The following is a 27,261-nucleotide window of genomic DNA, read 5'->3' as shown; positions in this document are numbered from 1 at the left end:
TCAAGGCCTCTTCCAACCTGGCCTTGAACATCTCCAAGGAGGGAGCATCCACAACCTCCCTGGGGCAACCTGTGCCAGTGTCTCCCAACCCTCACTGTAAAGAATTCCTTCCTCATCTCCACACCAAATCTCTCCTCTTCCAGCTTCAGTCCCTTCCCTTCACCAGGCTGCTGCCAGCCCCATTTTACCTGCAGGTAACCTGACCCAGGTGGTGCTTTCTGTGAGCTCTTTCATCCCCAGAACTGCTTCATTTTCTTCAGCTAAAGAACTCATCCTCACTCAGCCCTGAGAGGGACAAAGAGAGACACTGGATCTGCTGCTGAGCACAGCTCTGCCTCCCTTCCCTTTTGTGCCTGTTTCAGGGCAGTGCAAAGGCTGCCACAGAGGGGCTGGAGGGGCTGCAGGATGCTCTTGGAGAGCATTTTTCCTGCCAGCTTCTGCCTCTTCTTGCCACCAGCAGCTCTTGGAGCCTGCTAACTGGGGCTTGCCATCCACTGCCAGCCCTCTAACAGCTATTTCACAGCTACTGATGCAGTGATTTGCTGTTAAATCTTCCTCATTAGTACTCCTTAGGTGAGTGGTGCAGTGTGGAGCTCAGGAAGCACCATCCCCATCCCCCCCCCGCCCTGCACTTTGCAACGGGCAGGAATCTGGAATAGCTCTTGAGCAACCAGCACCAAGGCTGGGATCAAAGCCTGAGGTCCCAGCCCTGCCTCTTAAGCTTTGTCCCCTAAAGAGGACTGAAATGTCCTTGGGAAGGGCGTGTGAGGGATGGGGAGAGAGGAGAGCAGGAAGGCAGAGCCTCTGCAGTGCTCTTTGGGTGCCACTGAGCACAAACAGCTGCTGGTGTGGGTCTGTCCTGGGCTGTGCTCCTGCAGAGGTGCCCTGACCCACGCCCTTGCTTTATCCATCTCCTTCCTCCTCTGACTCCGTGAGGCCCTTTGGACTTAACTGCCTCTGCCAGTCCCAGTGGGCAGAGCTGAGAGCAGCACAGCTCCTGGCAGAGCCAAAGGCCTCCTGGCAGAAGCTGTTGCCTCTCAGCTGCCTGTGGCTGCGCAGGGGACTTCTGATGGAGTTAAACATTAACAGCCCCCAGAGCTGCTCCTGTCCAAGGTCCAAGAGGGACCCAGGCTGAGTCAGCCTGGCAGCAGCACTTCCTGCTCCAGCTCTCTGCTGCTTCCTTCACTCCTCTGCTCTGCCAGGAGCTCCTAGTCCTGGGTGCAACAAGAAGGAGAAGGCAGAGGGATCCTTCAGCTCTGCCCCTCACCCCTGCAGGGCAGATCACCCAGGCTGCTCCTGCCTGGCCTGGAGGTGGTCTTGGTGCAGCCAGGAGGACAACCTGTGGGTAGCCAAAGCTCCACCTGAGCTAAGGCTGGACGCAGGAAGGTCTGCACACAGGCTGGTGGAACACTGGCACAGGCTGCCCAGGGAGGCTGTGCCTGGCCCCTGCCTGGTGGTGCCCAAGGCCAGGCTGGGTGATGCCTTGAGCAGCCTGGGCTGGTGGAGGTGTCCCTGCCTATGGCAGGAGGCTGGCACTGAGTGGTCTGTAAGGTCCCTTCCAACCCATTCCATGAATCCAAGAGCCAGGTAAAGCTGTGGCAGCTGCAGGAGGGCAGCGCTGCTGCCTGTGCTGTTCCTGCCTGGGCTTTCTTGGCTGCCAAGTCCCTGGGCGTAGCCGCGGCCGGCAGGGGAAGTGCAGCTCTGGGCGCCAGCTGCCCGCGGAGCTGCAGCTCAGGATCACACCCAGCAACTGCTGCTCACCAGCCCCGAGCTGCCCCAGGCTCCTCTCCCACGCTGCTGAGACTCAGCTTCGCCTGGAAAGCAAAATCCTTCTGCAAACTCCACTGCAGCATCTCTGCTGAGCTCAGGCATAGACACGCAGCCAAGAGCCTGCCTGGCTTGGGCTGAACCTTCCCTCTGCTTCCAGGCAGCCTGGGATGTGAGGGAGCAGCTGAGGGGTCCAGCTGAGGGGTCCAGGGGAGGCTGTGAGGGAGCTTCCAGCCAAGCAGGAGGAAAAAAAGCCTCTGGTGTGAGGGTTCAGAGCCCTGGAGCAGGCTGCCCAGAGAGGTTGTGGAGTCTCCTCTGGAGAGATTCCAACCCCAGCTGGACATTTTGATCCTGGGCAAGCTGCTGTGAGTGCCCTGCTGGAGCAGGGAGGGGGTGGATGATCTCTGGAAGTCCCTCCTGCTCCCCATCCCCCCACGCTGGATTCTGGGGCTCAAGGGTGTGGGCTCTCAGGGGCAAACCAGGTCTGAGCTGGGCTCTGAGCCCCTCTGAGCCTTGCTGACGGAACTGTGAGCCTTGAAAAAGAGCTGAAAAGAGCTCTAAGGAGACAGAGGAGCAGGAAAGGATCAGCTGAGAGCTGCCAACCTCTCCTGAGACGTCTGCTGCTAAGCCTTGGCTCTTCTGTGACCTCTTTCTTCCTGCAGGATGATGGCAGGCAGAAGAAAGTCAGCTGCTCTGCCACAGAGAGATGAAAGGAAAGTGGTTTGGTGTCCAAATGGATGCTGTGGCTTTCCAGAAGAATTCAAACCAGATGTTTCCAGCAGCCCTGCTGAGACCAATCCACTCCTGACACACTTAGCAAGGCACCAAGGAGACCCAGACCCAGCAGAGCTCCACGGTGGGGAACACCCTGGAAGCCCCAAAGGCTTCACCACAGCTCTGGAGGCAGCCTGGCAGGATGGCACATGAGAGCTGAGGTGGGCACGGAGCTGCCAGCTCGGTATTGGTTCAGTGCTTAGAGATGTTCCTTCCCTGCTGCTGCTGCTGCTGGTGATGGCAGCAGGAGTCTGGTGCCCAGCCCAGAGTCAGCACCGTTGGACCAGGGCCAGAAGGTGGCCAAGCTCCAGCTGCAGCCTCACACCAAAGTTTCTCCTCATGCCCAAGCAGAAGCTCCTGGGTTCATTTCTCCTGCCCCTGGGCACCACTCAGCACAGCCTGGCCCCAGCCTCTTGCCCCCTCCCCAGCTCCTTCAGCTCCTGCTGGGCACTGCTCAGATGCCCTCTGGGGCTGCTCTGCTGCAGGCTCTCAGCCCCAGGGCTCAGCCTCTGCTCCTCACAGAGCTGCTCCAGGCCCCTCGCAGCCTCCTCTGGCCTCTCCCCCAGCCCTTCCCTGTCCCTCTGCCCCTGGGCAGCCCAGAGCTGGGCACAGTCCCCCAGCAGTGCCCACGCTGGGGCAGAGCAGAGGGCAGAGCCTGCCCTGCCTTGCTGCCCACGCTCCGCTGCATGCCCCCTGCACGCCGCCAGGGGCTCCTCGGCCACCAGGGCAGGTTGCTGTGCCCAGCGCTGGCAGCTCCTACCCTGCGGAGCTGCTCCCCGGCGCTGTCCCCTCCCTGTCCCGCTCCGGGAGGCTTCTTCCTGCCCCGGGCTGGGCTCTGCCCCGGTCCCGGCTGAGCTGCGCTGGCAGCCCCGAGGCGTCCGCCGGGTCCCTGCTGCCCCCCAGCGGCCGCGAGTTAATCGCCTGAGCGGCCCCGGAGGAGGACTGCGGACCATAGAGAGCGGCCCCGGAGGACTGCGGACCATAGAGAGCGGCCCCGGAGGACTGCGGACCATAGAGAGCGGCTCCGGAGGACTGCGGACCATAGAGAGCGGCTCCGGAGGACTGCGCACCATAGAGAGCGGCTCCGGAGGAGGACTGCGCACCATAGAGAGCTGTCCCGGAGGAGGACTGCGCACCATAGAGAGCTGTCCCGGAGGAGGACTGCGGACCATAGAGAGCGGCCCCGGAGGACTGCGGACCATAGAGAGCGGCTCCGGAGGAGGACCGCGGACCATAGAGAGCGGCTCCGGAGGACCGCGGACCATAGAGAGCGGCCCCGGAGGACTGCGCACCATAGAGAGCGGCTCCGGAGGACTGCGCACCATAGAGAGCGGCTCCGGAGGAGGACTGCGCACCATAGAGAGCGGCCCCGGAGGAGGACTGCGCACCATAGAGAGCGGCCCCGGAGGAGGACCGCGGACCATAGAGAGCGGCTCCGGAGGACTGCGCACCATAGAGGGCTGCCCTGGAGGACAGAGGGGCTCGGCCGGAGCCCGAGAATACTTCCGTCCGTGACACGTGATTTCCGGAGCTCGGATGAGCACTTCCGGGAAGCGCCGGGCGCGGTCGCGGTGCTCTCGGTGCCGGTCGCAGGCCTCTCTCGGTGCCGGTCGCAGGCCGCTCTCGGTGCCGGTCGCAGGCCGCTCTCGGTGCCGCGGGCTCGGTCGCTTCGGACCTGACGTTCCGTTTGTCGGTACCGAGCAGCGCTGGCGGCCGCAAAGCTGCTGCCGATTCTGTGCTCCGCTGCCGCCGTTCGGCAGCGGCGCTGGGGCCGGCGCAGGACTCGTGTGCGAGGCCACGAATGGCACCGGCGGCCTGGCGTGGGGCAGCAGCGGTGACCGGCGGGGGCGGGGGAAGGATCCTGCCCCCGTGCTGGGCGCTGGTGGAGCTGCACCTCGGCACCGGCGTCAGCTTTGGGGTCCTCACTCCGAGAAGGGCACTGAGAGGCTGGAACAGGTCCAGAGAAGGGTCTGGAGAGCAGGGCTGGGAGGGGCAGCTGCGGGAGCTGGGCGGGAGGAGAGGAGGCTGCGGAGAGAGCCTCTGGCGCCCTGCAGCTGCCTGAACGCGAGGCCAGGTGGAGCTTGAGCTCTTGCAGGGAACAGGAGAGGAAACAGCTCCAGGTCGTCCCAGGAGAGAATCACAGAACCAAGCAGGTTGGCACAGAGCTCCAAGCTCAACCCAGCCCTGCCCAACCAACCAGACCATGGCACTCAGTGCCCCAGCCAGGCTTGGCACCAACACCTCCAGCCATGGGCACTGCACCACCTCCCTGGGCAGCCCATTCCAGTGCCAATCTCTCTCTCTGCCCACAGCTTCCTCCTAACATCCAGCCTGAGCCTGCCCTGGCACAGCTTGAGGCTGTGTCCCCTTCTCCTGGCCCTGCCTGCCTGGCAGCAGAGCCCAACCCCACCTGGCTACAGCCTCCCTGCAGGCAGCTGCAGGCAGCAATCAGCTCTGCCCTGAGCCTCCTCTGCTGCAGGCTGCACCCCCCCAGCTCCCTCAGCCTCTCCTCACAGGGCTGTGCTCCAGGCCCCTCCCCAGCCTTGCTGCCCTGCTCTGGGCACCTTCCAGCACCTCAACAGCTCTCTGCAATGGAGGAGCCCAGAACTGGACACAGCACTGCAGGGGTGGCCTGAGCAGTGCTGAGCACAGGGGCAGAAGAGGTTGAAGTTGGACATGAGGAACAGTTTTTGCTCCTTGAGGGTTGTTAAGGTCTGGCTCAGGCTGCCCAGGGCCAGGAGAGGTTTCAGAGCCATGGGTCCCAGATGAGAAAAGCAGGAAGGGGGCAAGGGGAGGGAACTGTACAGCGTCTGCCACAGGATCAAAAAGCACAGAGCTCACACTCCCCTGAGAAAGGGTTTAATTTGGGGCGGGGGGGCACTGCTGGAAGCGTGGGGTACCCCCCACGGGAGGGACAGACGTTGGCACATATGTACAAAGTGGCAGGGGCAGCACCGGGCACCCCCAGCCCGGCCATGGGGAGCTGCCTTCCCCTTCCCCTTCTCCCTCCTGGAGCTGCCCGGGGGGGGATGGGGCAGGGCTCGCCAAGCGCGGAGGGGCTGCAGCCCTGCCGGAGACCGGGACGCGAGGCAGGGGGCAGCGGCAGCGCAGGGATGGCTCTGCCCACGGCCCCGGCGGGGGCCGAACTCTTTGGTTTCCACATTGAGACTGCGCAGGGCACGGGGGGGGGGGGGGGGGGGGGGGGCTGGGGAAGGCTTCCAGGCGCTGGGAAGGGAAGGGCTGGGCAGAAGCAGCTCCCACCTGAGAGCTGAGCTGTGGCACCAGCCGAGGGGTGGCAGCTGCGTCTGAGACCCAGCGAGGTCCCTTCCTTCAAAGCCTGACCCTGACCGGGCAAGAGGAGGCTCCGGGGGATGCTTCTCTCCGCACGGGCACAACTCCACGCCCAGCTGTGGCTTGGACCTCCCCGTGCCAGCTGCAGCCGTGCCCGCCCGAGGGTTGGTACCTCTCGGTTAGGAGAGAGAGTTGAGGAAATTGCTCTCCCCTGCCAGAGTGCTCAGCATGGAGCTCATATCGCCCACGGCCATGTTGGCACCACCAGATGCGGGAAGCAGGAGGCCAGAGGCAGGGCTGGGGGGCCCGGGGGGGCCGGGCAGCAGTGCAGGGGGTTCTGGGTCCTCCACAATGGCAGCGAAGTCGAGGTGTGTGTTCTCCAGGTCCAGCGAGTCCAGGCTGTTGGCCACCTGCTCCCCTGCCTCCAGGTAGTAACAGGAGCTGCCTTTGAGTCCTTCCAACCCCCCACCGTAATGCCCACAGCTTGCCGACGCTTGGCCCAGCAGCTTCTGCCCACCTTTGCCCACCTGCAGATGCGTGCCCTGGCCTGGGTAATACTGCAGGGAGCTGCTGGACCCCTCAGGTGTGGGGTGGGCAGGGGGCAGGCGAAGCGCCCGCCGGGCACTGGCCTCTGCTCCCTCGTAGGCATGAGCTGGCTGTGCCAGGCCACCCCCATAGTTCAGGCTGTTCTGGTGCCCAGGTGGTTTAGGGCCACCAGGGGGATGTGGCACCAGCTCGGGGTTGAAGCAGGGGGCACTCAGGAGGTGGTGAGGCTCTGCCAGCCCCGGCAGGTGGTCTGGTTTGGTTTGGTAAGCAGAGTACTTGGGGCTCAGGTAGAGCGGTGCTTGCATGGCTTGGCACTGCCCAGGTTCACTGCCCAGCCCCATGCCAGCCTCCCCTGCCTTGGAGGCTGCTTGGTCTCCCCACATCAGAGCCTGCTGGGCCTGCACGTAGCTGCGGACCATCACCTCCTTGGTCTGCAGGGTGGGCGTCTGGGCTCTTCTGCCCCCTGGGCTCAGCATGCCCACGTAGCCACCAGCTGCCTGCTCCTCGGGCTGGTAGCTGCCAGGCGCCATGGTCACAGCTTGGCCAAAGGAGGCAGGAGGCTGCAGGTGCCCAGCAAGCTTGGTGCTCTGGCAGGGTGGCAGCGCCGGGGCAGGCGCTGGGTAACGCTGCTCAGACTTGATCTGCAGGCGGCTCTGGCGCTGCCCCCCAGCGAACCCGGGGGCCTGGCATGAGCTGAGGAGCTTGGGCTGCTGCCCACAGGAGCGGGGCTGTGGGTACTCAGTGCTTTGGTGGTGGCAGTGGGGCCCGGGCATGGCTGCAGCAGAGGTGCCAAGCCCGGACTGGGCAGAACTCATCTCCAGAGCGCCCTGGGGAGGTTGATCCCACGGAGCTGGCATGGTCCCGTTGCTGGCATGCACACTGCTGAAGTGCTGGTTCAGCTGGCACTGAGGGAGGGAGAAGTCAGCCTGCAGCAAGCCCTGCCCCATGTCCCCGTGTCCTGCTGGGTTCAGTTGCATGCCCCCCGTGGTCCGGTGAGTGCTGCCATAGAGACCTTCACACTGGAGCTCTGTGCCCACTGCCTGGCATGGGAAGCTCTCCTCAGGGTAGCTCAAGTACTGCTCCATCTCCAGCATGCCAGGCTCGATGCCAGGGCCCTCCACGCTCGCACCCTCCAGGAAGACATTCTCACTGATGCTGGGTGGGCACGGGGAGAAGAGGTGGCGCTGGAGATTGGCATCGGAGCCGCCCAAGGGCTGCAGCACAGTTCTGCCACCTCCTGGCACGTTCACGTTGCCCATGCTCTTGAATCGGTGCACCCTGGGCACGGTGTGAGGGTTGGCTGCGGGCCGGGCAGGGTCGCTGGCCCTCCGCACGCCGTTGTGTGGCACAGGGTGATGGGCAAGGCTGCCCACGCAGCCGGGGGAGTCGTTGGAGCTGTGCCTCCGCAGCAGCCCATTGGCAAGGCAGCGAGGTTGGGCTGGCCCCGGGTAATCCCGGGGGGAGCTGCCGTGCCCACCCATGGGCACCCGCTCCACGCTGGGCAGGGGGGTCGGGGGTGGCCCGCCCGTGGCCGCAGCGTATTTGGCCTTCAGGCGGTAGCGCTGGGCAGGGGTGAGGCTGCCCACGCCCGGCAGCCCCCCGCCGTGGCTGGCATCGCTGGAGCGGCGTGAGCCGTCCGGAGAGATGGGGTCGTAACCATCTGCCGAGCTGGTCCCGCCGGGCACTGTGCCCACCTCGCCGCCCAGGCAGGGTCCGGGCAGGTACGGGGACACCAGGGAGGAGCGGCGGCTGACGGTGTAGGCAGAGCTGACGGTGCTGGTGGCACTGCTGCGGCGTTCGCTGCCCGCCAAGCCCAGCTCCGCCGCCGACAGCTCCGCGATGCGCCGGTGCGAGGCAGCCGCGGCGGGTACCGGCAGCCCGGGCACCTCCCCGGGCAAGCCTGAGGAGAGAGAGAAGGAAGAAGTTAGACCTGGAACCGGGAAGGATACCCCAAGCTGCAAACCAGCCCGATCCTGGCACGGTGCCCACGGCGCTGGTGCCGGTAGGGACCCCCCATCCCCCTCCCCCCGCCAGGGTCTCACCGGCTCCGGCGATGGGTGGCAGGTTCAGGCCCTTGGTGGCCGAAGGCTTCCGCAGCTGCTTCAGTTTGTCGATGCGGAGATTCTCCAGCTTGTGCAGGGCCATGAGCCCCGAGGTGCCCATGGGCTCCCCGGGCACCACGTCCTCCAGGGTGGACAGGTCCTCGTAGCTGCCGCCGGCGTTGCCAGCCATCTCCACGCCGCTGTCGTTGTTGGTGGTGCTGCCCAGCGGGGAGTGGTCGCTGCTGCAGGACGATTGCCCACCGGGGCTGGGCTGTGGCTTCTGGAGTGCCCATGGCATGAGACAAGGAGCACGGGGGTCAGATCTCCACTCATGCCACCTGCCAGCCTGCACCCTGGAGATGGACTCCTCTGCTCCACCAAGCCTGGTTGGGACTCCCCCAACCACCACCACCACCGCTCCGGGGAGGGACTTTTGAGGAGGGCTGGGAGTGCCAGGGGGAGGGCAGTGGATCTGAGCTGGGAGAGGGCAGATTGAGACTGGAGAGGAGGGAGAAATTCTGGAGTGTGAGGGTGGTGAGACCTTGGCACAGGTTGCCCAGGGAGGTTGTGGAGCACAGAAGCACCAAATGTGATCTTTGAGCCCATTCTGTGCTTCTGTGCTCCACAACCTCCCTGGAGGTGTTCAGGACCAGGCTGGATGAGGTCTTGAGCAACCTGTGCTGGTGGGAGGTGTCTCTGCCCATGGCAGGAGGTTGGCACTTAGATGACCTTTGAGGGCTCCTCTAACCCTCCAGATGCCACACATGTAACATCTCCAACTCCTTACCAATGCCAAGCGCACCAAGAGCAGGAGGTTGGCACTTAGATGACCTTTGAGGGCTCCTCTAACCCTCCAGATGCCACACATGTAACATCTCCAACTCCTTACCAATGCCAAGGGCACCAAGAGCAGGAGGTTGGCACTTAGATGACCTTTGAGGGCTTCTCCAACCCTCCAGATGCCACACATGTAACATCTCCAACTCCTTACCAATGCCAAGGGCACCAAGAGCAGGAGGTTGGCACTAGATGACCTTTGAGGGCTTCTCCAACCCTCCAGATGCCACACATGTAACATCTCCGACTCCTTACCAATGCCAAGGGCACCAAGAGCAGGAGGTTGGCACTAGATGACCTTTGAGGGCTTTTCCAACCCTCCAGATGCCACACATGTAACATCTCCAACTCCCTACCAATGCCAAGGGCACCAAGAGCAGGAGGTTGGCACTTAGATGACCTTTGAGGGCTTCTCCAACCCTCCAGATGCCACACATGTAACATCTCCAACTCCTTACCAAGGCCAAGTTGGGCACCAAGAGCAGGAGGTTGGCACTAGATGACCTTTGAGGGCTTTTCTAACCCTCCAGATGCCACACATGTAACATCTCCAACTCCTTACCAAGGCCAAGTTGGGCACCAAGAGCAGGAGGTTGGCACTTAGATGACCTTTGAGGGCTTCTCCAACCCTCCAGATGCCACACATGTAACATCTCCAACTCCTTACCAAGGCCAAGTCGGGCACCAAGAGTTTGCTGCTGTCATCCTTTCGGTGCTCATTGGGGCAATTTGTCTCCTTCTCCTGCTTCATGTCCTGGGGAGCAGCAGGGGTGGGCATCCCACGGCCTGGCACCACATCCCCTCTGTGCTTCTTGGTGACGTGGGCATCGGGGCCGTGCACGGTCTTGACGTGCTTGCGCAGGGAGCTGGGGTCGGTGTAGCGCTTGGTGCAGCCTGGGATCTTGCACACGTAGGGCTTCTGGGGTGGGTGAGGGGTGGAGGAGGAGGAGTGAGGTCCAGCTGGGCATGAGACCAATCCCCCTCCCCTCCTCTGCAGTAGGCTCCTGATGCTTCAGGATCTGAAGGGGGCTTACAGGATGGATGAGGAGGGACTACGGATAAGGGCTTGTGGCGGGGAGAGGAGGAATAGGTTGGAAGTGGCAGAGGGGAGGTTGAGACTGGATGTTAGGGAAGGGGTCTTGGCAGTGAGGGTGGTGAGACAGTGGCACAGGTTGAGGGTGGTGAGACACTGGCACAGGTTACCCAGGGAGGTTGTGGAGCACTGAATCACCGAATGTGATCTTTGATCACATTCGGTGATTCAGTGCTCCACAACCTCCCTGGAGGTGTTCAGGGCCAGGCTGGATGAGATCTTGAGCAACCTCTTCCAGCTGAAGCTGTCCCTAGCCATGGGTTGGAACTGGATGAGCTTTTAGCTCCCTTCCAACCTAAACCTTTCTGTGCTTCTATAAGGTGGGAAGGACTCAAAAGAGACCCTGAGCAGCCCAGGTCAGCATGAGGTGCCCCTGCCCAGGGCAAACGAGGTTGGAACTGGATGAGTTTGAGCTCCCTTCCAACCTAAACCATTCTATTCTATGTGCCCAGGTGGGCAGCAGAGCCAATGGCATCCTGGGCTGGCTCAGGAGCAGTGTGGGCAGCAGGAGCAGGGAGGTTCTTGTGCCCCTGTGCTCAGCACTGCTCAGGCCACCCCTGGAGTGCTGTGTCCAGTTCTGGGCTCCTCCACTGCAGAGAGATGTTGAGGTGCTGGAAGGTGCCCAGAACAGGGCAGCAAGGCTGGGGAGGGGCCTGGAGCACAGCCCTGTGAGGAGAGGCTGAGGGAGCTGGGGGTGTGCAGCCTGCAGCAGAGGAGGCTCAGGGCAGAGCTGATTGCTGCCTGCAGCTGCCTGCAGGGAGGCTGTAGCCAGGTGGGGTTGGGCTCTGCTGCCAGGCAGGCAGGGCCAGGAGAAGGGGACACAGCCTGAAGCTGTGCCAGGGCAGGTTCAGGCTGGATGTTGTTAGGAAGTTGTTGTCAGAGAGAGTGATTGGCACTGGAATGGGCTGCCCAGGGAGGTGGTGCAGTGCCCATGGCTGGAGGTGTTGGTGCCAAGCCTGGCTGGGGCACTGAGTGCCATGGGCTGGTTGGGCAGGGCTGGGTGCTATGCTGGGCTGGCTGAGCTTGGAGCTCTCTGCCAACCTGCTTGGTTCTATGATTCTATGATTAGGTGGGAGGGCCTTAAAAGAGACCCTGACCAGGTCAGGCCAGCACAGGGAGCCCGTGCCCAGCGCGGGGTGGGTACCTCGTTGGAGTGGGTGCGGTTCTGGTGCTTGGCGCGGTCGGAGGCGTTGGAGAAGGCTTTGTTGCAGCCCTCATGCTCACACACGTAGGGCTTCTCGCCCGTGTGCGAGCGCAGGTGAGTCTTGAGGTTCTCCAGGCGGGAGTAGGCCTTGTGGCAGCCCTCGAACTGTGTGGGCAAGCAGGAAGGGGGCACAGGGCCACGAGCCTTCAGCAGAGCCTGTGCCACGGCAGACCCCACGCCGCTGCCACGGCCACGGCTGCCACGGCCACGAGCGCCACCCGAAGCAGCCTGCAGCTGCATGGCCTCACACCACGCTGCCCTGGCCCATCTGGTGCCCTGGCCACGTGGCACCCTCTGGCCCATATGGTGCCACCTCACCCAGCTGGCTAACTTCCTCTGTGGTATCTCTGCCACACCACACCCAGCTGGCTAACTTCCCCTGTGGCATCTCTGCCACACCACGCATGAAGCCCTCCCTAACGATGCTCTACCACGCTCCTGCCCCCTCCCCCCCGAGGCTGCCCCACCTCGTTTTCCCCACCACAGTCCTCCTCAGTGCCACGAAGGGCCAGCTCCCCAGCCTGCCCTGAGCCTGGCACCCCAGCTTAGCCAAGGCTGGTGCCATCTCACCGTGCATTTGTGAGGCTTCTCGCCCGTGTGCCGCCTCATGTGCACCACCAGCATGTACTGAGCCTTGAAGGGCCTCTGCTCGCGGGAGCACGCTGCCCAGTGGCACACAAACTCCTTCTTCTCCCCGTGGATGTGTTCGTTGTTGATGTGCTGAGGAGAGAGGGGCATCACTGGTGGCACTGGGGAGGGTGCCAAGGTGTCTTAAGAGACATGGCTACGGAATGGATGGTGGAGACATCAGAGGGGAGGAGAAAGACAGAGCGGTCAGGTGGTGCCCAGAGAAGGCAATGGAGGCAGGACATGGCTGAGGGTTGCCTTGGCAGGACCAAGAAGACAGAGGTCAGGGTGGTCTGAGAGGTGGGCAAGGGCATATAGGAGAGTTGTGGTGTCTGGAAGGAGACAAAGAGCAAAGGAGGCAGCTGGATGCAGCAGGGGCTCAGGAGAGCTTCCCCAGAGGTGAGGAGGGCCAGGCTGGGTGCTGCCCCTAGGGACATGGCATGGGAATGTCACCAAGACCTTGCCCACCCTTGCCATAGAGGAGTATGGGGAGCTCTCAGGGCTGGGGCACAGCAGCAACCCAGCCCAGGACAGTTGCAGAGTGGGGTTGGCAGAGGGGAGTGTGCCCGTGGGCAGGTTCTGAGGCTGGCAGGACCCCACTCACATGCACCAGCTGCTCCTGCGTGTCGAACTCCTTGGTGCAGCCATCCCAGTAGCAGTTGGTTTCATAGACAGCCTCGGACTCAGGCTTCCCATCCTCCTTCTCCAGATCCTCCCGGACATCCAGCATGCCCAGCAAGGGGTCCTAGGGAGCAGGGCTGGATGAGCCCTCCCAGGCACCACCCTGCGTGCTCCCTGTTACTGGGAGCGGTGCCAGGGAGGAGCGCAGAGCCCCAGGGAGTACCTGGGTGCCCGTGGAAGCTGGGCTGGAGATGTCACCCTCAGATCGTTCCTCTGGGTACTTGACACTCAGAGGGCTGCTCAGGCTCCACTCCAGCTTCAGCTGCTGCCAGGGTAGGTAGGGGGAAATTGGGCGACAGTTGGCACCGAGATGCCTCCTGCGCCACCACTCGTGCGGGTGTGAAGCCTCCTTACCTGGCAGTGTTTGAGGGTCCCTCGGGCTGGGCCATGGTGCAGGAGCCCTGGGCGGGGGGGGAGGTGTTCGTGGGAGCTACAGGGTGGAGGGGGGGTGGTGTGGGTGTACAGGTGGCCTTGGCCCTTCTGCTGCGCCGGTGGACTCTGGTACCCCAGGGATGGGCTGCAAAGGGCGAGAGGATGAGCTGATGGCACTGGGGAGGGGACAGGAACGGAGGTCTCCTGCGCCAGGGGCTCCCATGCGGCTCAGCTCCACCCCCTCCTTCCCTGACTCATGCTCCCACCTCCTTCCCTCCTTCCCAGGGCAGGAGGTGGCTTTCAGGCTGGCAGGGTGTGCCTGGTGCCCACCTGATGGTGCTGATGGAGAGGTGCCCGTAGGAGCCGCTGGCAGAGGCGCAGCGGGAGTTGATGAAGGCCACCAGGGAGTTGGGGGAGGTGCGGATGACAGTCTGCAGGTCGAGGCTGGAGTCTGACAGGGGGGAGATGGACAGAGCTCGCTTCTTGCCCAGCTTGCCTGCGCCGCGGGGCGTGGAGAACCGTGAGCCTGGGGTGGCAGCAGAGCAGGGGGCACTCCTCTCAGCGTGGGTCCTAGGAGGCTGGAGAAGCCCCCAAGGACACAAGCCTGGTGCTCTAGTGGGTGCCCGGAGCGTGCCAGTTAGCTTCTGGCTCAGACTAGACCAGAGCACTTCAGCTGCAGCCCCTCGAAGGTCTTCTAGCCCAGAGGCTACCACACGCCAAGGGCATCACCCAAGTGCCTGACAGACCCTGGCAAACTCGGGGCACCAACCACCTCACCGGGAAGCCTGTTCCAGGCTCTGGCCACTCTCTCAGCAAAGAACCACTTCCTCGTGTCCAGTCTAAACCACCCTGGCACCACTTCAAGCCATGCCCACACATCCTGTCACCCAGGGAGAACCCAGGGAGAAGAGGTCAGCACCTCCCTCTCCATGTGCCCTCCTCAGGAAGCCATAGGGAGCAATGAGGTCATTCCTCAGCCTCCTTTTCTCCAAACCAGACACACCAGGAGTCCTCAGCTACCCCATCCAGCCCTGGCACCAGCTTAGTTGTCCTCTGGGTAACTCCAAGGGACCTTCACATCCTTCTTAAAACGGTGCCAGGGCAGGGTGCTGGTTCCTACTGAGCTGCTGCCAGCCAGCACTCCCACTCCTGGCACAACCAGGAGATGCCAAAGCCCTCGTGGCAGCCCTCCCAAGGCTGGGGACTCACCATCACCGCTGCCTGGGTGCTCGGCTCCTGGCACCAGCCCGTAGCCGCGGTGACTGCTGGTGAGGGTTGGCTGGTGGCATAAGGGGAAATCGAGTCCTGGCAGGGCGAGGAGAAAGATGGGAAGGCTCATCAGGGTGGGTGGCACAAGGGGAACTGGAGACCCCCAGAACCCAGGAACTGGACCTGAGGTTGGGTGCCCCTCGTACCCATGCCAGGCTCTGCTCCAGCCCAGGACGAGGGGAGCTACAACCGACCTGGTGGCCCTGGAGCAGCCGGGGCCGGTCCGCGGGGTGGTCGCAGGCAGCAGTGCTCAGCATAACCGGCGGCCGGAGGGCTGGTGGGGTCGAACATGTCGCGACAGGGCTCGGACGGGTTCAGCAGTGCGGCGGGGGCAGGGCCGAGGGGCTGGAGCCGCTCGGGGCCTGCGGACGACAAGGGTGGGATGGCAGCCCCGGCCGCCAGGCGGCGCCACCGCACAGCGCAGCCGCGGCACTGCCCGGGCCGAGCCGAGGGCACCCGGAGCGAGACTCCCGCTGGGCACGGAGACACTGCCCACGGCACGGAGACACTGCCCACGGCACGGAGACACTGCCCCCGGCACGGAGATAACGCCCCGGGCACGGAGACACTGCCCACGGCACGGAGACACTGCCCCCGGCACGGAGATAACGCCCAGGGCACGGAGATACCGCCCACGGCACGGAGACACTGTCCAGGGCACGGAGACACTGCCCACGGCACGGAAACACTGCCCAGGGCACGGAGACACTGCCCACGGCACGGAAACACTGTCCAGGGCACGGAGACACTGCCCCCGGCACGGAGATACCGCCCACGGCACGGAGACACTGCCCACGGCACGGAGAAAACGCCCACGGCACGGAGACACTGCCCAGGGCACGGAGACACTGCCCACGGCGCGGAGACACTGCCCACGGCACGGAGACACTGCCCACGGCACGGAGATAACGCCCACGGCACGGAGACACTGCCCACGGCACGGAGACACTGCCCAGGGCACGGAGATACTGCTCAGGGCATGGAGACACTGCCCACGGCACGGAGATACTGCCCACGGCACGGAGACACTGCCCACGGCACGGAGATACCGCCCAGGGCACGGAAACATTGCCCACGGCACGGAGACACTGCCCACGGCACGGAGATACCGCCCAGGGCACGGAGACACCGCCCAGGGCACGGAGACACTGCCCACGGCACGGAGACACTGCCCACGGCGCGGAGACACCGCCCACGGCACGGAGACACTGCCCAGGGCACGGAGACACTGCCCACGGCACGGAGACACTGCCCAGGGCACGGAGATACTGCTCAGGGCATGGAGACACTGCCCACGGCACGGAGACACTGCCCAGGGCACGGAGATACTGCCCAGGGCATGGAGACACTGCCCAGGGCACGGAGACACTGCATAGGGCATGGAGACACTACCCAGGGCACGGGAGTCCGCCTGGTATGCAGACACTCCTCCCTAGGCGTTGAGCCCGTCGAGCATATAGACCTCCTTCCGGGGCATCGAGACCCCCTAAGGGCACAGAAACACCTCCTAGGGCAGAGAGAACCCCCCCGGGCATGGAGACACCCCACAGGGTATGGAGACCTCCAGTGGCACTGCTGCAGCCATCACGAGCACTGCCTTACCAAGGCGCCCCCGTGCCTGGCACTGTGCTAAGAGGGTCCCAGCCCAGCAAAGCCAAATCCCACCCCAGCTGGGGAATGACCCACACCCGTGTGCAGCCAGACTGGCACACGCACACCCGTGCTCCAGCACACCCCCAGCTGCCCAAAGGGGAAACCAAGGCACAGTTAGAACCAGCTTGGTCAGAGGACCAGAGCTGGCACCACGCTCTGCCCTCCTCTTGGGTCCTCGCAGCATCTGCCGGTCCCACGCAGCCCTGCTTAGTCCCCACCCAGCCTGCAGGTCCAAACCCTGCCCTGTGCCACCCACACATCGCACCCCCGCCCACAGGGCTCAGCCCAGCCCTCTATCACATCCCTGCCTGCAGGTTCCTGCCCTCCACGGGCTCTCAGTTCCATCTGCCAGGATGTCCAACCATGGCTGAGCCTTCCACCCTCTGTGCCTAGCTCCTGACCCACAGCTCCGTCCCCACCCATGGTCACTGCCGTGCCCCACGACCCCCGAGGGCTTTCAGGAGGCTCTGAGAGCAGAAACAACCACAGCGTGAGGGAGAAGCTGATGTGGGTGGCACTGGAAAGAAGTCCTCCTGCCCCCTCAGCCTTCCCCCTTAAGAGACTAAAGGGAATCCCCCCAAACAAGGGGTCTGGGGGAAGTGGGAGCCCCTCACCCTGCTGGGAAAGTGCTGGGTTGAGTTTGGAGCACGGGGGGGCGAGGGGGGCAGCAATTCTTCCGCATGAGTTGCCCCTTTCAAAGCTCGTCTCGGGGCTTTGTCAGAGTGTCAGCCGCGAAGAATGGAGGGGGGGGGGGGCAGCAGGGCAGGCAAAGGGGGAGGGAGGTACCCGGGAAGGTGGCGCTGGGGGCAGCCCAGGCAGAGCGAGATGAGTAGGAATGAGGGGTGGGGGGTGGCAGAGGAGGAGCCTCTTTACCTGCCTGCTGAACCTCGACATTGCAGCAAAGATGGGGAAGAGCTCCAGGGAAGCCTCCCATCCGCACCCCCACCCCCACCCCCCCCCTGCCAGCCACAAGAAGAGGCCTTATAAGACCCTCAGAGAAGTTCGTTTAGTGGTGGAGTCTCCCCCTCAGCACCTCCCCAGCCCCTTGTGCCGCTCACACCTGCACACACACGCGTGTGAACACACATGTGCACACATCTGGACAGGCTGGGAGATGATGAGGGCTGTGGGATGGGTTTCAGCAAAGCCAAAGCCCCCTCCCCTCCCCCTCCTGAGACCTGAGCTCCCCAGCTTGCCCCGGAGCCACAGTCTTTGCCCACCCACTCCTTGCCACCCAGCAGGCAGGTGGCTGCCGTGCAGCTACCAGATGAGGCAGCCCCAAGGGCAGTGGGTCCCGTGGGGCTGTGTCTGTCCTGGCAGCATCACTGGAGCGTGGGCTCTGCTCTGGGACCTGCTGGCCCCCACCAGCCCACAGCTCCCTGTCCTGACCTGGACTGGGGACCTGCTGCCCCCGAGTTCTAAGCAGATGGGGCACCACTGGTGGGGCACCCACAGCTTGCAGGAGAAGGTCTGATTCACCTCGAGCCTTTGTGATATCTCCTTGACCTTGGCAGCTGCCAGACCCTGCACAGCCGTGCCCAGCATGCCACCAGGCACATATGGGCAGGGAGCACCCACAGCTCTCCAGCCTTGTGCACCATCTCCCTTCCCGGGGTGGTTTGTGCCCCCTGCAGCACTCATCACACGGGAGGAGGGGCACCTCAGCGAGGCTCTGGTCCCCACCACCCCAAGTCACCTCTGGGCACAGCAGGAGGGGCCAGGGCTCACTGTACCAGTCTGAGTGCAGCCCAGGCAGAGAGGAGGAGTCTGGGGACCCTGGCAAGGGCTGGGTCTCCCCGCTGGGGCAGCCAGGAGAGATGCGGGTGCCAGGCAGGCATGAGGGCAGCCACCCTGCCCCTTCCCCTGCTGCGCACCAGCACGGCAGGGGTGGCCGTGCCAAGCAGAAAGCGCCCAGCCCCAGCACCCGCGGGTCCCAGCTGCAAGATGCTGCCCCCAGCCCATGGCGGGGGGGGCTCGCCGGAGCAGGGGCAACCGGAGGGGGCCGGGGGGCGCCAATGAGAACCGGCCCCGCGGCTCCCCACCGCCGCGCTCGCCTCCCCCGCCCGCCGCACACCGCCGCGGCCCACCCAAGTCGCAGCCTATGGGCATAAATTTGAGAGCCAGGCGCAGCCGGGATTCAGGGGAATCTTCCCTCGGTCTCCTCCTGCCAAGAAACTCAAACTGAAACACATTCCTGCTCCTCCCTGCCAAGAAAACAAGGAGCGCAGCCAGCGGCAGCGGCAGCCGAGGCAAGGCTGGCTCCAGACAGCGAACCCCGCACAGGAGGGGGTCAGGACTGGCCATCCCCATCCCCATCCCCCCCCGCCCCCCACCCCAGCTCCTCGCCTTTTATTTCCTGCAAACACATCTAAAATCTGTCATCTGGCTCCAGTTTTCCTGAGGACACCGGGGAATAGGGGAGAGGGAGGAGAAGGCGGCGGAGGAGAAGGAGGAGAGAAGGCAGAAGGGGAAGGGAGCCGCAGAGGGCTCGCAGGACAGCGGTGGGATGCTGACAGTGCTGGCGGCGGTGCAAAGGGATGGGCAGGAGGCAGGAACCGAGACCTGGGCACTGCCAGGGGACTTGCACTCTCCTCAGAGAGCTGGCTGCGAGAGGGGCAGAGGCAGCTGCACCCCCACGGCACCCCGTGGCAGGGCAGACCCCCACCCAACTCTTAGCTCCCACCAGGCACGCTCCCACTCGTGGCCAGCTCTGTTCCCAGCCAACCTCACTTCCCTTCCAGCCAGACCCACATCCATCCAGACCCACATCCATCCAGACCCACATCCAGCCAGACCCACATCCAGCCAGACCCACTTCCAGCCGGCCCGCAGCACTGGCTGGCAGCGGGCGGCAGGAGGGCGGCTGCCACCCAGCCCATCACCACCCGGCGGTGCCCCTCGGCACTGTCCCCGTCCCCTCCTGCCCCAGGCCCAGCCCCGGCAGGGTTAACCGTCCCGGAGCCCCACTGTGGAGGAATGTGATGTCAGGGCTGGATTAGGAGATCCCAGCCGATAGCCCAGCAGCGCCGAGCTGTGTGTGGCACAATCCATCAACCCGCCCGGCACAGCCCCCAGCGTGGGGGGCCTGGAGGAGGGCTGGTGGCTGTGCATGCGTGGGGGCCGTGTGTGAACGCGGCAGGCTGGGCACACGTGTGTGCATGTGGGGAGGAGCTGCTGCTCTGTGCTCTGGGGGTGCTGCTGAGTGCTCTGGGGGTGCTGCTCTGCGCTCTGGGGGTGCTGCTCTGCGCTCTGGGGGTGCTGCTGAGTGCTCTGGGGGTGCTGCTCTGCGCTCTGGGGGTGCTGCTGTGCACTCTGGGGGTGCTGCTCTGCGCTCTGGGGGTGCTGGTGTGCACTCTGGGGGTACTGCTGAGTGCTCTGGGGGTGCTGCTCTGCACTCTGGGGGTGCTGCTGAGTGCTCTGGGGGTGCTGCTCTGCACTCTGGGGGTGCTGCTGAGTGCTCTGGGGGTGCTGCTCTGCACTCTGGGGGTGCTGGTCTGTGCTCTAGGGGTGCTGCTGAGTGCTCTGGGGGTGCTGCTCTGCGCTCTGGGGGTGCTGCTGTGTGCTCTGGGGGTGTTGCAGTGTGCCCTGGGCATTCTGGGGGTGCTGCTCTGTGCACTCTGGGGGTGCTGCTGTGTGCTCTGTGCACTCTGGGGGTGTTGCTGTGTGCTCTGGGGGTGCTGCTGTGTGCTCTGTGCATTCTGGGGGTGCTGCTGTGTGCTCTGGGGGTGCTGCTGTGTGCTCTGTGCACTCTGGGGGTGCTGCTGTGTGCTCTGTGCGCTCTGGGGGTGCTGCTGTGTGCTCTGTGCGCTCTGGGGGTGCTGCTGTGCACTCTGGGGGTGCTGCTGTGTGCTCTGTGCTCTGGGCATGCTGCTGTGCCTGTGTTCCCATGCGTGTGTGCACATCTGCATGTGTGTGTGTGGGGACCTACAGCAGCAGTGAGGTGGAGCCAGCATCTGCCTGCAGATCCCCGAAGCCTCCAGAGCTCCGTGGAATGGGTTGGAAGGTACTTTACAGAGCAGCCAGTGCCAAACCCCTGCCACGGGCAGGGACACCTCCCACCAGCCCAGCTTGCTCAAGGCCTCATCCAGCCTGGCCCTGAACACCTCCAGGGAGGGAGCATCCACAGCCTCCCTGGGCAACCTGTGCCAGTGTCTGGCCACTTCCTCACTAAGGCAGCAAGGGAGGGCCAGGGCAGAGAGAAGAGGCAGACAGAGAGTAGGGTGCAGCATTATGGGTGACAGGGGTGGAACACCCCAGAAGGTCACCACTGCACATCCTTTTCACCCCTTCAGGAGAGGTGGGCTCCAGCCTTGGGGTAGGCAAACCTCTGAGCCCACTGCAGGCACAGAGCCCTGGGACACCCTGGAAGCTCTCAGACACCCCAGCAGCCCTATGATGCCCTGGCAGCCCTGGCCTTTGCCACCCTGTGACCCAGGGTCAGCCACATGCCCCAGTTGGTTTAACCCTGCAGGGCCTTAGGGAAAGCTCTGCTGTGCTTTGAGATTCGCTGTCCCCCTGCAGTGGGGCAGCAGCTGGGACAAAGCTGGGGCAGGGAGGTTCTGCAGACACAGAGCAGGACCAGGGCAGGGACCAGGCTGAGCTGCAGCACCAAGGTGCAAGTGGCAAAGCTGGAAGAGTCAATGATCTCTCATGGCAGCAACAGCCCAGGCTCAGGGGGACACATCCCAGCTGCCTCCCGCAGCAGGAGGGTCTGACAGCATCAGCGTTGCCCCTCCCTGGCTGTGGTGCCTCCTGCATGCTGTGTCACCTCCCTGGGCACCAGAGCTGGCACCTGCTGGGGTGGGGAAAGGCCACTGGTGGGGAGGGGGGAGCAAAGACAGTGATGCTCCCCCCAGAGAAGCCTCTTCTGCCCACCTTGGACCAAGCTGGACCCAGTCTGTACTGGGGAGCTGCTTCCCCTGACCCCTCTCCCAGTGCAGACACACCCCCCCCCGCCCCTTTCACTGCCGTGCTCTGACCCCACGGGTGGGCCAGGCCTTGGGGGCCAGCCCAAGCTGCTCTGCATGGGGCAGCTAATCTGGCCAGGACTGTGGCTGCCACAAAGCTCATTGCTTCGGGTTCAGGGGGTCTGAAAGGGGATGATTCAGGGTCATGATCTCATGCTGGTGTGGGCTGCCAGGCTCGTTCCAAGGTGGTCTCTTTGCCTGCAAAAGATGAGGCAGAGAAGAACAAGCTCTGGGGGAAGGTGATACACACGTGGAGGGAAAGGGGCAGAGACCTCCACGCCAGGACAGGTTCAGGACATCCTCCACTTGATTCTCCCTCCTTCCCTTCTCCTTCAGAAGCTGAACCAAACTCATACTCCACCCCACGGCAAATGAACCAAACTCATACCCCACCCCACGGCAAAATTCTCCTCTTGCCCTTCACACCACTTCCAGCAAGGACCAGAGGTCCCTCCCCAGCCCACCCCATCCCTCCAGCAGCTCAGCCACGCTGCACCAGCACCCAACACTGCACCTCAGCAGGGGGGGGGGGGTGAGGGGGAGCAAAACAATCCAGCCCCTCGCTCCCACGTGCATCCACACCCACTCGGGACCGTGTCCTGACTTGCCTCCAGACACGCCAACACAGGCTACCACGCGTGTGCTGTGGGGAGGGGGAGCAGGCTGAGGTGCAGCCCTGACCCACCCCCACCCCCACTGCTGGCGTATCCCAGGGCAGAGAGCCCACGGAGGAGCGCAGCAGGGTGGGAGCTGCCAGCTCCACGCTCCCTGAGCCCGTCCCGGCAGGGACCACCACCCCTCGACCGCAGGCTGAGCCGCTCAGGAAGCCGTGGCAGGCTGGGCAGGAGCGCTGGGGCTTGATAGGTGGTCCCAAGGCAGGCAGGCAATTGTCAGGGGCTTGCAGTTGTTTGCTTTGGCCCCCAGCGAGCACTGCCCCTGCAAATTGCTCACATAAAGCCACTTCCCTGCCCCACGCTTTTGCTTGCCTGGGCTGGAGTTGGGGTGGGGGCAAGGTTTTGGGGTGAGGGCAAGGTTTTGGGGTGAGGGCAAAGGGGTTTGTGCCCGTGGCAGCAGCTGCAGTGAGGAATTTTTATGCTTTCCCCCTTCCTGCCCAGCACTGGAGGGAAATGGCAAAATCGAACATGTGGGACCCATAAAAGCCCAGCCCTGAGTCATGGCTGTGGGAGCCCCTGCCAGGCACTGCTCCTTCCCATGGCACCAGGGCATTGCCCCCCCCCCCCAGCCCTGCACGCTCAGCTGGGACCTGAGGGACACCCAGGAGCAGAGGCTCTGCTCAGAGGACCCTCCTGAGCTGAGGGGTCCTGAGAGGACCCTCCTGAGCTGAGGCACAGAAGGCAGGACGTGGGCAGGGCTGCAGGGTCCTCTGGCCTCCCCCTGCCCCCAGGGTGCTTCACACTGAGCCTCAGCAGCTCCATCCCGCAGGAGCCCTCAGGAGAGGGGAAGAGGAGGATGTGCAGGACCTGGCAGGGCCCTCGGCAGCCACCGGAGGAATCAACATCCGTGGAACTGCTCCTCTCTTGACAGGCTGAGCGTGGAGTAAGGTGAGCACCTTGGAGACTCAGGAGGCATAAACTGCTCCTCCTTTGGGGCAGATGAACCCCCCCCCCGCCCCGTGGTGGTGGCCTTGGGCTCTTGCCAGAAGTCCCCAGTGCCCCCTGCCCTGCTGGCACACGTTTGTCCCCTCAGGAGCGTCTGCCACCCGTGGAGGTGGCCGGCGCAGACCTCTGCTCTCCTCTTCCTCCGCTGGAGCCCTGCTCTGTCCACACCCCCAGCAGCCCCCATCCCCTCAGCTGCCTGCCACCGTGGAGGGCACCAGCCAGGGCTTTGCTCGCTGCTGCTGCTGCTGCTGCTGGGTCGTGGCTGGCAGTTTGACAGGGGGGAGCTGCACCACATCTGGAAGCATCCCCACCCCTGCCCCAGATGCGGCAGAGCTGAAACCCGACTCTGTTGTTGCTGCCTGTCCCCAGGCTGCTGCAGCTATTTTATCAGCTGTCCCCCCTGCTGTCCTGCAGCGTTCAAAGGGGGCTGGTGTGCCCCAAAGGCCTGGGGCTGGGCACCCTCACTGCCTCCCCCTGAGGACTGCCCTTCAGCCTCACCAAGGACCCATCCGATGGCTGTGGGACCGATCCTGCATCACTGAGCCTGCTGAACACCAGGAGATGTGGAGGGAAACTGAGGCACTCAGGTGCCTGCACTGAAGACATCAGCCAGCAGCTCAGTGGCCATGCAGGTGAAGCTCACCCACGGGCACACAGGCCCCAGCCTGGCAGTGCCCTGGGAGCAGGGGCAGCCTCTGCAGCACTGCAGCTGGAGTGCTCAGCTCCATCCCACCGGCATGGCCCAGCTGCACTGCAAGAAGGAGCTTGGTGCATCCCAGCCCAGCTGCCCACCCACCCCTCGCACGTCCTGAGCTGCAGATCCCTCCCCAAGCCCCAGCTCAAGGTCTGCCTCTCTCCAGGCTGCCCTGGCATGACAACAGTGTCACAAGGTGTCCACGCTGGCTCTCTCCCCTGGATGGAAACTTCTCTGCTCCAGCCAGCTCCAGTCCCAGAACCAGTCCAAGCTCCAGCCCCATCCCAACCTCCAGCTCAATCCCCAGCTCCGTTTCCAGGTCCATTTCCAGCTCCAGCCCCATCCCCATCCCCATCCCAAGCTCCAGCTCAACCCCCAGCCCCAGATCCAGCCCCATTCCAAGCTCCAGCCCCAGCTCCATTTCCAGCTCCAGCTCCAGCCCCATCCCAAGCTCCAGCCCCAGCTCCATTTCCAGCTCCAGCTCCAGCCCCATTCCAAGCTCCAGCTCCAGCTCAACCCTCAGCCCCAGCTCCATTTCCAGCTCCAGCCCCATCCCAAGCTCCAGCTCCAGCTCAACCCCCAGCCCCAGCTCCATATCCAGTACCAGGTGGGGAAAGCAGCACTGAGTTTGTTCCACCACCTTCTAGAGGCCTTCAGCTCCAAGCTGCCCCTGGATTTGGGGTTGTCTTCCTGACATGAAAAGGCCCTGGAACATGGGGGAGATGAGGACCCCCCACGAGCAGCCACTGCCTTGGCTACAAGAGGACCTCATAAGTCCACTTGAAAGCATTACTGGGAGCAGACAGAGGCAGCTGGCCTGGCAGATGCCAGCTGAAGGAAGGCACTGGTGGGCTCATGCCAGTTTCCTCAGAGGAATCTGAGAGTCCTACCAGGCACAGGGAGTTTTGGTGTGGATCTGCTCCAGGGTCTCCACTTCTTACAGTCCCTCTTGCCCTCAAAGATCCTTGCTGAGTACCAGCAACCTTCAGTGTGCCAGGGAAGGGCTGAAAGGAGGGCAGCTCCTGCTCCACAGAGACATGGGCATCGCCAAGCCAGCCTCCAGCACCCACAGAGGCAGCTCAGCTGGACACAGCCACACTTGGAAGGCTTCCTGGGTCTGAAGAACTTTCATTCCAGCTGCATTCTCTTCACTTCCCCCTTACCCACCTCATGCCCACCTTCAGGATGCTGCATCCACCAGCCCAGGTTCACCACACATCACCTGGAGTGAAGCAGGGTGAAATGCAGGTACCCAGGCACCCAGCAGCATCTGCTGACCCCCAGAGCTGGGCACAGGACCCCAGCAGTGCTTGGAGTTCCCACACCCCAAACCCAGCATTCCAGCTCCACTGAGACCCAGGTGCCAAGCTCTCCACCCTCACAGGAGAGCCACAGCCCTCAGGCTGGCACTGCTGTGCTGAGAGTCCCCCATGAGGACTTGGGACCAGCTGGACTTGAGTCCAGGGCACCAAAGAACCATGGAGCTGTTGAGTTTGGAAGAGACCTTTGGGATCAAGTCCAACCACTCACCCAGAGCTCCCAACCCCAGCACTGCTGCTGGGCCACCATGGCACAGAGACTCCAGAGGGACACTTCCTCTGCCCTTGGCCTTCCTGCCCTCCTGGCTCACTGAGGGCTGGGTACAGCCTGGGGGTTCCTCACGGGCTCGGTGAGCTCCTGCCCTGCTGCTCGCTGTGCTGAGCACATCTCAGGGCCTTCAGCTCCAGGAGCTGAGGGGTGAGAAGCTGAAGTGCACCACGACCTGCACAGTCTGGAGGCTCCTTGGGGCGTGCAGAGTCTCCCTGTGCCTCATGCCTGGCACACACAGCCTGGCAGGGGAGCAAGAAGGGGGACACATTGTGCCAGGGCCAAACCTTCCTCCCCTCGGAGCCTTGCCCAGCGCCCTGGGAACAGAGAGTGCTGCTGGTGGGGACACAGCCACTGGTGACCCCCAGCTCTGTGCCCTGCCCACGCAACTTTCGGAGGCCCACAAGCTGGGTGGTGGATCCCCACGTTCACCACGAGTGGCCCAGGATAAAAGGGCTGAGGACAGGCAGGAGCTGGCAGCGCGGGTGGCACCGTGTGCGCCCGGGCACAGTCCTGCGGCTGCTGCGTCACCAGGGCCGGGGCAGTGACTTCCACTCGGTGACTGCTCCCGGTCCAACACCAGCCTGGCACCGGCTCTGCCCTGCCCTGGACCACCGAGTCCAGCTCTTCCCTCCCCTCCCCGGGGGTTTCGCCGGGCGGGGACAGCAGCGGCGCGGCCGGAGCCCACCCACCCGCCACCCACCGGCGCACGGAGCGCGGGGGCGTGGGAGCGGCCGGGAGCGGGGCTCTACGTGCCGAGCAGAGCGGCGGGGCCGGGGCGCGCTGCCCGCCTCCTGCTCCCCGGACCCCCGGGAGTAGTCGCCCCGTCGAGGCCCGGGGCCGCCAGGCTGCCCCGTGAGATCTGACCGCCGCTCCGCTGAGACCCGGTGTTTGGGCTCCGGTCGAGGTTCCCCCCCTCCCGTTACCGACGGGACGCGGGAGCGGGCGGCCCCGGCGCCATCCTGGCTCCTGCGGGGAGCCCCTTCCCGCGGCCCCGAACTCGCCCGACGGCTCCTACCTCCGGGCGGCCCCAGGCGGGTCCGGTGGCTCCGCGCTCCCCTCTGCCCTGGCTGCGGCTCGGTCCGGGCGAGAAGCGGCACATCCAGAGGGGACCCGGGCGCTCGGGTCGGGGCGGGACGGTTCGGTGCCCCCCGCACTTCCCCGGCCCGCCCCCGGGCTCCCGGTGAAAGTTGCCGGAGCCCCGCGGGGGCGGCGCGTCCCGGCCAAACCGGCGGAGCCGCGGGTCCCGCTCCGCCAACTTGGGCGGCGGCGGCGGCGAGCTCGGGACGGGAGACCCCGACCGGGAGCGCCGCCGGCCCCGGGCCGCTCCGAAAACCCGGGATGGATCCGGGGTACGCGCACACGCCGTGCACACGCACGGGGCCGTCCCGCGCGTTCAGCGCCGCGCACACCCGTGTCCGTGCTCAGGGCAGTCCACAGGCACGGGTCCCACCGGCGGGTGCCCACCAGGCTTGGTGTGCCCGCGTGTGCCGTGGGTACGTGCCAGCAAAGCGGGCACGTATGTGTGTGCCCACCCTGTGTGTGTGTGAGGGCTCAGAGCACCAGCTCACGGTGGCACAGACAGGGTGTTTGGGCACGGATACACGGACACGCGTGGGCACAGCCCACAGATGGACATAGAGCACCATCTGGACAAGCATCCCTCGGCCACAGAACCCCACCGAGGTGCCCAGGGCCTGAGGTCCAGCAGCTCCCATTGCCCCAGCTGGGGAGACAGAAGTGCCCAGTGCAGGGATCGTGGGGGGGCTGCAAGGGGGGAGCAGGCAGCTGTGGGGTGTTTCAGGCTGGCACATCCCAGCATGGGCTCAGCATCGGCTCCAGACTGAGAGGGAGAGAAAGAGAGAGAGAGAACTGCTGGAGAGAGTCCAGTGGAGGCTGGGAAGATGCTGAGGGGCCTGGAGCAGCTCTGTGAGGAGCAGAGGCTGAGAGCCCTGGGGCTGAGAGCCTGCAGGAGAGCAGCCCCAGAGAGGATCTGAGCAATGCTCAGCATGAGCTAAAGGAGCTGTGGGAGTCAAGAGGCTGGAGCCAGACTCTGCTCAGTGGTGCCAAGGGACAAGACAAGGGGCAGTGGGCACAAACTGGCACCCAGGAGAAACGGTGACATGTAGATGCTGGAGGCCTGGGGCAGGCTGCCCTGAGAGGTTGTGGAGTCCTCTCTAGAGAGCTTCCAACCCCCCCCCCCACACCACTGTGGCCCTGTGCAAACTGCTGTGGGTG

The 27,261-nt window shown here is 64.2% G+C and overlaps 1 protein-coding gene across 1 annotated transcript; it reads right to left on the bottom strand.

Moving 5' to 3' along the window:
* Window positions 1-5,744: 5,744 nt before the first annotated feature.
* On the bottom strand, window positions 5,745-26,116 carry GLI1 (GLI family zinc finger 1). Its single transcript, XM_064141553.1, has 12 exons — window positions 26,042-26,116; window positions 14,698-14,865; window positions 14,444-14,539; window positions 13,565-13,760; window positions 13,217-13,379; window positions 13,026-13,127; window positions 12,786-12,926; window positions 12,125-12,274; window positions 11,495-11,659; window positions 9,925-10,176; window positions 8,421-8,700; window positions 5,745-8,278 (listed from the first exon to the last, which is right to left on the bottom strand). Exons 2-12 carry the CDS (start codon window positions 14,792-14,794, stop codon window positions 6,012-6,014), a joined length of 3,909 nt encoding a protein of 1,302 aa, XP_063997623.1. The 5' UTR covers window positions 14,795-14,865; window positions 26,042-26,116; the 3' UTR covers window positions 5,745-6,011.
* Window positions 26,117-27,261: the final 1,145 nt, after the last annotated feature.

The sequence above is a fragment of the Pogoniulus pusillus genome, unplaced genomic scaffold (assembly GCF_015220805.1).
Source record: "Pogoniulus pusillus isolate bPogPus1 unplaced genomic scaffold, bPogPus1.pri scaffold_58_arrow_ctg1, whole genome shotgun sequence".
NCBI lineage: Eukaryota > Metazoa > Chordata > Aves > Piciformes > Lybiidae > Pogoniulus > Pogoniulus pusillus.
This window is presented reverse-complemented; position numbering and strand designations above follow the sequence as displayed.